Below are 11284 nucleotides of genomic sequence, written 5' to 3'. Positions count from 1 at the left end.
ACCTGCACCTCGATATAACGTAACATTGTTGATCAAAATTATGCAGAAAATAAGAAAGGCAAGTCTTAGGAATGCCATCGTGCAATTTTAAAGGAAGTGAAAGTAAAATTTGGAGGAAATTTGGATGATCAAAAACAAATTAATTTTTAAAAGTTGAGACCATGATTGGAACTGACAGCTATTTTGTTTATGACATTTCAATCATGAACGCGTCGGGTACTGTGTGATATTATCGACGAGATAATTGCACAATTTCAGATTATTTCGAGATTTAATATACAGAGTATAAGGAAGACGTATTGGATGTTGAACATTTCAGTTGAAATAATCCATATGCTATATTCTTAACTATGATTCTTAAACAATATAGCAACAATAATATTTCATATGTACATAATTACTAATCCTCTTTATATAGCAATAAACGTGAACTCGTTTTACGTTTGGTCGGATCGTAGAGATTATCGTAAATTCTACAGCCAGAAATTCTTATGCTCTCTTACAATTAAACTTTTTCTTCTTCCGCTTACGTTCGCGCGTCAAAAGAAAAGTATGTACGACGGACCAAAGAAAGAGGATATGTTGAGTGTATGGAGTTCAATCGACAGACTATGAAAGCTATGCGTTCATTATTAGTGTGACTTCTAATCGCTACAATGGTTAGTGCTTCGCTTTTTTTCATTTCTTTTTTCACCTAATAGCTTATTTTTCAACAGACGATTGAACAACGAGTGACGAATTTAAATTATACTAGGCCGAGTATAAAATATACAATATATTATCAATTTTTCTTACAAGATAACACAAAACTAAGAGTGTTCCCCTCCAATTTTAATAAACTTTGGATGTGTTAAAATAGATAAAAAATAGATACGTATTTTTTTAATAAACCAATTAATTTCTTTCAAGAGAGGACTTCACTCTTTTATCATGCAGTTTATAAAAAAAATATGCCTTTTATTTTTTATCTCTATTTTATATACTTAAAGCTTATTAAAATCAGAACGGAATACTTGATTGTATTCCCTTCTTAGTTATAGCTTTAGAATATAAAAGATTACTCGGCCGTCACCAATTCTTCGATTCGGTGGCTAAGGATTATAATATTAATTCATTAGTTCTTTTTCAATCTCGTTAAAAAATATGAAAGACGCAAGCATACCATCGTCGATATGAGATTCGCGATAAGATTTTTTTTAAGTATATATGTATATAACAAATTCTTGTCTAAATAATTAATGTTGTCTTGATTAGAATAATATCTCATTCCACTCTAACGGTCGACTTGAGATCTCGTCTCATTGACTCATCATTAACAACGATAACGCATTTTCGGTGCGCTGTTCGGCTTGGACCCAAATTCTAAAGCAATGGATAGAATAGCGTAGATTACTAGAGAGTGTAGGATACACGCTTATAGAATTATTTCACACATGTGTATCATAAATATCGAACATGATCATAAATATACGAATAGGATAATAGTAATAATTGACTAATTTTGGTTTTATACGGACATAATCCCTAATTGCTTTATCCGTTAATTGGTATATCATATTCTGCATCCTAGAGCATTAATTAAAAATTTTCGTTCGAATGCTCGTAGCTTTTAATCTGATTAACGAGCCTAATTTCGCAGTGGGTCCAAACTCTCCAAAGAAAAGTCATCAGTTCCAATGCACAGCCCTCTACTAAAGCCATCCTGAAAATTTTTCATCATGTTGTAACTTATTTAAAGAGTCAATTAAAAAGTAAGGACTGCATGTTTCACCTTCATCTCCAGCAGCTTCTTATCCAGTAGACCGATAGCGTTTTCCAATTCTTGTTGGCTAGGATTAGATGTCATAGTCGAAGCTCCGAATTCTCCCATTTCGAACGGATCCTTAAATTCATTCTTCATATTTAAAGTTGGTGTAGGATTGAAAGGAATGCTACCAAACAGATCTTCCTTGACTCCGTTTTGACGTCTTGAGTCTTTCGTCTTTGGTGGTGGTGCCACTAGAAAGGAAAAGACAATGTTCTCAATGCATACATCATACAAGTTAATTAATGTCCATAAATTATACATATACTTACGCAGGGGCGGAGGACTGGTTGTGCCGTTAGATTGTGAGAAGAAGTTTGATCCCGAAGATATCTGACCGTTAAGAAGCGGATTATTCGACTGATGATTAGCAAGACCATTAGCTGCGGTCTCATAAGCTCTTGGGTTGAAATCTTCCTCAAACTCATCCATCAACAGCCCTTCCAATTTGGTGCCAACCGATGGCATCGGTGTCGGCTCATTTCTATAAAAAATAAAAATGAAATTAAGAAAGCAGAAATTGATGAAATTTACAGTGATTGTTGACCATACCCCATGAAATCATCGTCGAAATTCGTCTCGAAACTTCTCGGCGGAACTGGCGGCGGTTGCTGAGGTCCATTAGACGTATTTCCGTTGCTGTCACTCATATTCAACAATGGCTTGCTAATCGTACCATTGACCTGTGATGAATCCGTAGGAGCTCCAGGTACGTGAAGAATATCGGGTATATTATGCTGCGATAGGTATGCCGACACATCCGCCTAAATGAAAACAAAAACATAATTAAGAAAGATCAAAACAACCATTATATCATATTACGTTAAGAATCTTATAAAAAATACATTTCATATATTTTTTTCTAACTAACCGAGCCTTTAATAGCCGCCACATCTTGCAATCGTTGCCGATAAACATTATTCTCGTGTTCAAGTCGTTTTATTTTCTGCTGCAACACCATACAACGTCGTTGCGTCTCTAGATCCTTGCCGGATGTTTCCAGGAACCTCCTGTAGGCAAGATCGAAAGCTTGACCGATAGTCAGCGTGATCTCCTCGGCTAGTTTGTCGCTAACGAAAACGAAACATGTATGCCTCTCCGCGTCTTCTTCCTTCGCGATGAAACTGAAGAATTTCTTCTCTCCTTTGTCGTCGGCGCAGTATGAAATTCTATGTAACGGATACTGATGCATAATTCGCTGCAAGAATAACCTTCGATCAAACGATGTCCAAATAATCGAGCTTTGGATTCGAGCGTGAATACGGAAAGTAATTGTCGCATAAAAATTAATTCTTCACGTCAATAAATAGCACCTTGGGCGTCGTTTTCGTTTTCGGTTCTTGTATCGCCACGCCATCGATGCTTATGGTGAGTTCGACCTTCGGAGTTTTAGTGCCTTCGCTCTTCTTGAGTTGCTGATTGAATTTCAGTTTGCAAATCGCCTCCTTAACGACCTCGATGCCTTTGGGTTGGTCCACCTCTGTGCTGCCCAAATACTAAAATATTAAGTAATAGGGAGATGATGACAAAAAAGAAAAGACGACAAGAAAGAAAAGTATGCGCAATAATTGTTGTACAAAAAACAGAAAAAAACGACGCAGCATGGAAAATACTGTGACGTATCTAAAAAAAATTCACATTAAAAACGCGGTACAAATGTACTTATTATTAATGACGGTCTTTTCTTAGCGCATTCCTTCGCACTCTGCATATTTTTACATTATAATCCTTGCAAATTTTCCGCATACATTTGTAAATTAGCAACGCACGACATCTCTCGTCAAGGTAATTTCCAAAAGAATAGTTATCTAACTACTTATAAGTATAGATAAGTCGCTGCATGTATATTTAAATCTTTTACGTAACTAAAACAGCTTAAGAGTTCCGGATATCTTTAAAAAATTTATTTATCAAGAAAGATTATAGCACGTAGATTACAGAAAAAGAAATTGCTGACAAAAATGAAAATATTGATTATAACTTTTATTGCAACGAAAGCGAGAAAGGAAATGGATATACATAATAATAATAATAATAATAATAGTACTACTAATAATAATAATAATACATCAGGCAGGAAAAATAATCTTAATTGATAATTAATGGAACTGCTTGCAATCGGGTACATTTCACAAACCGAACAAAAAGAAACGAGACATTTCATAATGATGTTTGGAAATAAGACGCACATCTAACGGAAATTTACGCTGCATTCCTTCCTCCCGATAAAATATTTATGCACTTTAATCTTATACGAACGACGCGAATAAACGTAACACTGACAAATTGTGCGATATTATCGTGTTACGATGACGTTTCACTGCGTAGTTTAATGATCTTTGGATCATTTATATCCTCGATCAAATTACATATCTTCTTGAATGACGGAATTGTATCCCGATCACTTACACAAAATTGAATCTGATCTGATCATTTTAATTGCATTTTCCATTTTATTTCCTGCTTATGTAACAAAACTATAAAATTTTAACTCTTTCAGAATTATAAAAAATTCACATAAAAATTGCTAAATTTTTAAAAAAATTATTCTTAATTAAAAAATTCAGATTTTTTTTCTCTCAACCTAATGAAAAATTAAATCAATTCTCCAATCGATTAAAATATGATAGATATGTTAAAACATGGAGAAATTTTTCTTCAGTGGAATATCTTCCAAAAAAAATATGGGGAGAGCAGGATTGCAGAAACCTAATCCGGTTAGAGAAAAAGGCATGTCCGGACATGTTAATTCCGCTGTTTCGTGTTTAGTGGTGACGACACAACACTCGTTTCATTCGTGAGATAGTGAAATCTGGCCGCTCGCAAAGTTTCGAAGTTCAACGAACTCGTGGCGACGCGCCGGTTGAGGTCTTAGCGTCTCGAACAATTCATCCGCGATATGCCGGTATTCGTATTCACGAGGAAACTTACGTACGTGCCGGTAACAATTCGAAACGAAAGGCAAACGGTTGCAAGTTGCACACTTTTTCCGGGTGACGCAAAATGAATGAACGCTTCGAGACTAGGATCTTTTTTCTATTTCTGTGCAAGTCATTAAAAAGTAATGAGATTCCACAATCGGCTAGAAAGTGTAAATCGCGAGTTACTTTCGGTTTTTACACGATTATTTCCACCTTTTAACAACCGAACATTAAACTCCTCCCGTCATTAGATTCAACCTGCATCTTTATGAGATATCTTTACGAGACATCTCAGCCTTTCGTTTCCAGACTTACGATTTCTTTCTTTATTATAGAAAATATTGAATTTTTACGAATTAATTATCGGAAATTTTTATATTTCTATGAATCTGCTTTCTAATAAATTTTGTTTCAAATAAATATAATAATTTATCTACTATAAGACATTAAAATTTAATTAATTGAAACATATTTTTTTCTCTAGAAAGAATAAAATAATGAAGAATGTCTTTGTTCTCAATCAACTGCCTCTATTTTCATTAATCATCCCTTCCGCTTGTTATTGCTTAATAGTTGCCAGCAATTTCTCCGGCTTTTCCCAGGCCTTACACGATACCTCGGCGTTCCACTCAGCGAAATAATCAACTTAGCTTAATTACGCTCGTTAGCAACGGAAGGTAACTAGGCGAACGCACGTCGACAAATTCCACGAAAGCATAATGGATATCCTGCTCAGTGAATTTATGAACTCGATGAGTATACCGGAGATGAAATTAAAAGCGGAAAAAATAGGATCGACGATACGCGTCGCGACGATCTCGACCTTTCATTCCGTCAGTTTTGAGAAACGGTGCTGGGATGATACTTGTAGCTTCATTGTTATTAATCCCGCGATGTCGCGACTTCCATTAACATGCAAATTTCGTATCAATATTCAAGAGTATTTACAACCTTTTAAAATGCAATCTTAATAAATTATTTATTAAGATTAATCTTTAGAGAATAGAAATTTTTAAAATCTTACAGCTTTTCTTAAGTAAGATTTGTTGTAATTAATTTATTATATTTTTTTACTTAAAATACTAATTTTAATGCATATACGGTAACTTTTCCGTCCTATCAAGAGTTTCATTGTTTCATAAAATCATTACTTCCAATTTTTTGGTATAAATTTCAATATAAATAGTGACTTGCAAAAGTAATCGTTACAGTTCTTCGCGAAAAAAATTCAGGACATAAATAATACCTTTATAAGACAACGTGTTATTCTAATATGAAGAAATCCTTGCAGTATAGAAATCATACAATACCTTGACTAGGTAGGCGATGTGTCCTTTTTGGAGCGCATCCGGTGGGTGTATCCAGTTTCTACTTGTTCCTACGAACAGGAAAGTCAGGATGGTTTTCAACCTTTGCCATAACAGCGGCGAACCATATTTGCTAATACTAGTTGCGATACACATGTACTGAAGAGTCAGGTTACTCACCTCCGTTTTTGCTCGGTTGATTTTTATTATTCGCCGAATTCTGCGCCCATTTCAGTAATGTCGAGTTCCTCATGTTGTCGGCCTCTGGTTACAACCGACTCTCAGACTCCTCTGCAACACAAATTACGACGAATCGCCAAATTAGCGTATCAAAGAATTATATTTTCAATAAATACACTGAGAAAAAATATAGTTAATTTTAATAAATATTTAGTTCAATTGCCAACTGAACATTTACTTATAGTAAGTAAATATTTGTTCAATAAAAAAAGTGATTTTTAAATCAAATTAACATTTCTTTTATCAAATAAATATATCTTTATATTTAATAAATATTTAGTTGGCAGTATTCAACTAAATATTTATTAAAATTGACTATATTTTTTTTCAGTGTAGTGCGTAATATAATAAAATTGTATTATTTCTGAATGTAGAATAGTTTAAATATATCTACATAAATTAAAGTAATTAAATTTAAAATATACATAAAATTAGCAACTAAAAATTGTTTTCTGGTTTTAATATAGTTATATACTATATTTAACTTTTCTTTTCGTTCTAAAAAAATATGACTCATAAATATAATTTTAAACGTACGAGTACTATTCTTTCGCTGTTCGTGACAATGAAAGGCTTATAGAATGACTGTTTATGAAGATTTCAAGGGGGCTGCTGGTCAAACATCAAAAGCCAACGCCAGCGGTAATTTTTCCTTTCCCTCGACATTTTATGAGGTGGGATGTGAGTTTTGGACTCTATCCAGGTTACCGTTCTCTTCCTATTTCCACGATTTCTCGCGCACCGCCTTCGCCTTTATCTGTGTCTCAAAAATCATTTTCTAACCGCGCACTTAAAGCTCCTTGCGACGCAGAAACTATCACGTGTATCATCGTGGTCAACGAGAGCTCGTGACCAAAGAGTGATCTCATTTTGTTGTAAAAAAGTAAAAATACATCAAGCAGTGTCCATGCAAAATTGTAATTTATAGATAAAACTTTTAAAAATAAATTCTAATCTTGTAATTTCGATATAAATAATTAATCTCCAATAATACACGTTCTACATATTAAAGTCATTTATATTTATATTCAGGGTGTATCTGAAATAACACCCACTAATCATACAGTGCTGTTCTTAATAAAAAAACTGAATCAAAAAATTTTCTATCATTTTGCAATTTTGGCAATAGATAACGAGATACTAATTTCTAAAAATTACCGATTAAAATCGATGTATAAGACAATGTTAAGATATCTTTCAGTATTACTTATAAAATATTTTGAAGATATTTCTTAAAGAACTCTTAAAGATATCTTAAATTGCAAAATGGAGGATTTTTCGACTCAGTTTTTTTGTTAGGAATAACACTATATGATTAGTGGGCATTATCTCACATACACTCTGTGTATGAAATATAAATATAAAATTGATGTTATTTTATAACAATTATTATAATTTACTGTATATTTTGCAACAATTATAATTGTAACGTTATGTTATTATATTAGACACAATTTTAATCGCTATGAATTACAGTTCTAGTTCTAGATTGACGCGGCCCTGAGGGAGAACGTAATGAGAGCGTGCATTCTGTCCTCTCCTTGCTCTTTCATTGGAAACGATTGCAGTCGCGAAATCTTTGTTCGACGTCTCCCGTCATTGCTCTCCTTGTCCTCTCTACCCGCGTGAGATCCAGTTCTCTTTATCATTCCTATCTGAAGAACGCGATTGAATCTTTTGACGAAGCTTATGTATATTCATAGAAAATCAGATCAATTACATGCATGTTAACACGTATATACAAATTAAGTTTTCTCTCACGCTCGAAGTGTTTATCTGTCGCTCCTGAGTGTCTCCCGTGATGTTTTTCTTCTTTCTCGAGAAATACTGATTATTATGATAATTTAAAACTAAATGAAGGATCTCATTAAGTCTATTGTTTCTCGTAGGGGCCGTGGACACACAGAACCGTGTGAAATTCACTTACAGCGATAGACGATTGTTCGCGGAGTACCAGTGGTCAGCCTTGAAGACGAAGGCTAAATCCTTTCGCGTTTCATCATCTTGCGTATGACACCACCTCAGACTTCGAAACATTAAGTATCCAATTGGAGTATCAAGTATGTGCAGATAGAGACATCAGATAAAATGCGATCGGTACATTATGTTATATAGCACGTTTCGTTACGTATACATCTCTTACTGATTCTTATATCCATATTTTTATTCCACAAATCTACATTCTATTCCTAATCTTCTACGCGACAATTCAATTGATGACGTGTATCAATTATCTTGAATTATTCATGAGTGAAATATTTTTATGTTAATCTCAAGTTAGTTCATGAAAAGGACAATTTTTACTGAAATGTCTTAAAAATTTAGTTACGAATCTGAAAATAATTTTGCTGGACCATCAAAATAATATGCAAAACACTCAAACTGATTGCTAGAATGCTTTTTGCAGCATCGCTCATCACATTTAGATTTCTAGGTAACTATTTTAAAATAATCCAATAAAATTATTTTCGGATATTCGTATTTAATTAATTTTTAGATATTTTTAAAAATCGCAAAAAATCGCTCTTTCAGAATATGTTAAAAATAGAGACTAGAATTAGCTTATTTGGAGAACAAAAAATACTGAGACAAAGAAACGTAGTTAATTTGTTTGTTTAATTAAGCTAATACGTGCGAGAATTTTTAAGTTTACCTCAGGTAACTCCAGAAATATGACACTTATGCCGGAAATATTTGAATATCTTTTTGCGCGCAATTTGACTGCGTAATGTCACGGTGTGTAGGCATGTTTGCAAGATTAAACGGCTTATCTACATACATCTTCCTCGAACAGAAGAGGAATGCAGAGAATCCATCCGTTCCGATCCATTCGGAATTCCGATACCACCTACAGCTGCATTCGAACGTGAAGACAGCCTAGGAATAGAATTTTTTTCATTCGCGTGAATGAGAACGTCTGACGTTCGCAGTTAATTCGGCAATGAACGCAATTACAAGTGAGCGGCCGAGACTGGAATCTTTCCGCTCGATACGCGCGAGCGAGAAAGTCCAAGAGCTCGCCGAGATGTTCTCAGATATGTATATGTTTGTTAAGCTGGCGTAGCCACTAACACGAATAAAACAAGAATTTAGGTATTTGTTACTGTCAGTTTCTTTCTTTATTTCCACTTTCGTTGTGCTGGCCTGCATTTAAAGACGATGGCTGTACTAGATTAAATTTAATGGAATTATATAAAGAAGACGAGTTGTAAGAAATAAAAAGAAAGGAAAATACTCAAAGTAATAAAATCACTAAATTTCTTATATCGTCGCTTAGTTTTAATTTTCTTATATCATTCGATTAATTTTATTAATTGCGTTATATAAATTCCAATAATTATAAATGTAATTAATTATGACTGTAAAATTATCAGATCAATATTCGTTTTCAATAAAAAAAATTCTGAATAAGAATATGAAATAAGAAATAAAAAGCATAAGAAATAAAAATACATAATGAGTCAATAGCATAAAGATCACAAGAATTCTTTTACCAGTATTAATATCTATTAATACTAGTACGCAAGAATATCGCATGAACAATTAACGAGTATTTTATCAAGTCTCGGGCATCTCTAATCTAACCTGATTGTAAGCATGCATCGACCGTCGACCATACGATATTAATGTCACATCAATAACACGCATTCAAGGATAATCACGTTTTTAAATCGGCGAGTATCTCGGGAGGACGAGAACATCTTCGACGAGATCGACGTCGCGGTTCGGACGACTCGGAAATGGGCGCAATCGCTTTTGTATTCGAAATGGACGACGGGACGGCCGATGTCCAGCGGTCGTGCCTGGTGCCATTTGAGAGGCGTTTAAGCGCTGAAAGGTGGAGGTTCGGATTTAATGCACGACTTCCTATTCCTCCCACGTAGGCGCAAAGAGGTCGAGCGCCAAAGCCGAAGCGCGTTGTGCCGGCCCGTGCGAACGAATCATGGCGCGGATCTGTGCCGCTCTCTTTCTCCGATGTGCGATACATCAAACTGCCATCAAACGCCCCCGTTTCTCCTCTCTTCGCGTGTTTTTTCGCAGTCGCGATTACGATTCGCGACGGACAATAGTAGTTATGAAACAATTAAACCGGCATTTTTCCGCTGATTGTAATCAACAAGTAAAAGTAGTAATCACGAGTCCTTGATGATTAAACATACATTCATAATAATAACTGTGTATTCAATTATATAAGATTACATTATAAGTATATGGCGAAAAAGAAAAATATAAGATATAAGCGGTATATGTATTATTAAATCAATTAATGTAATGCAATTTAAGTCAAAGCAAATGTTTCATAAAATGCTCGAGGAAAGGATTGAAAAAATAAGAAATGAATAATTAATTGTCGAGCGATAAATGTTAAAAATATTAGATAGTATTAATATTAAAATATTACTAAGAGAATATATTAAATTTTAATTAAATCTGTTAATATAAAAAAAATACTAAGTTTTAATAAATACTTATTTGAACAGTGCCAACAAAGTTTTACTTGTAATAAATAAATATTTATTCAATAAAAAGAAATGAATTGAATCAAATTGATGGTTCTACCAATAAACATATATTTAATAAATATTTATATTCAAATTTATTGAATACAAGAATCATTTGGATCAACTCATTTCTTTTTATTGAGTAAATATTTATTTATTATAAGTAAAATTTGCTGGCACTGTTCAAATAAATATTTATTAAAATTTATATTTTATTCTCATTATATTTTTTCCTCAGTGAAATAATGAATAGCAGTGTCCCACAGTATTTGAACATTACGCGTGCAACAAATGAACTTTCATCTCTCTGTACTTGTAACAGGAGCAAAATCTATGTTTAATGCTTATACAAATGTGAGCCAATGTACATGTATTCGTTACGTTAATAATAAGATGGAAAACTGCAAGTGTGCATGTTGACACGTATCGACTTTTCCCTAATAAATACTTTCGATACATATAATATCTATATAATAAGCAGTTGTTTCCTCTTTTTCCTCTGAATCTCCC

General features: G+C 33.7%; 1 protein-coding gene across 3 annotated transcripts in view; it reads right to left on the bottom strand.

The window, feature by feature from the left end:
- Nucleotides 1–319: 319 nt before the first annotated feature.
- LOC108684404 (PTB domain-containing engulfment adapter protein 1-like) overlaps nucleotides 320–11284 on the bottom strand; it is a 34879-nt gene continuing 23914 nt past the window's right edge. For 2 of the 3 annotated variants that reach the window (XM_018188694.1, XM_018188695.1), the window contains exons 2-9: nucleotides 6213–6323; nucleotides 6036–6103; nucleotides 3118–3300; nucleotides 2676–3002; nucleotides 2357–2568; nucleotides 2077–2288; nucleotides 1772–1998; nucleotides 320–1702 (exon numbers count right to left, since the gene is read on the bottom strand). In XM_018188694.1, the coding sequence (XP_018044183.1) occupies nucleotides 1628–1702; nucleotides 1772–1998; nucleotides 2077–2288; nucleotides 2357–2568; nucleotides 2676–3002; nucleotides 3118–3300; nucleotides 6036–6103; nucleotides 6213–6285 (1377 nt within the window). In that variant the 5' untranslated portion in view covers nucleotides 6286–6323 and the 3' untranslated portion in view covers nucleotides 320–1627. Of the gene's footprint in view, nucleotides 1703–1771; nucleotides 1999–2076; nucleotides 2289–2356; nucleotides 2569–2675; nucleotides 3003–3117; nucleotides 3301–6035; nucleotides 6104–6212; nucleotides 6324–6809; nucleotides 6931–11284 lie in introns of those variants that run through there. The other variant, XM_018188696.1, reaches the window with a different exon arrangement.

This window comes from Atta colombica, unplaced genomic scaffold, assembly GCF_001594045.1.
Source record: "Atta colombica isolate Treedump-2 unplaced genomic scaffold, Acol1.0 scaffold134, whole genome shotgun sequence".
Taxonomy (NCBI): Eukaryota; Metazoa; Arthropoda; class Insecta; order Hymenoptera; family Formicidae; genus Atta; species Atta colombica.
The sequence above is the reverse complement of the archived record's forward strand: the minus strand, read 5'-3'. Positions and strand labels throughout refer to the sequence as shown.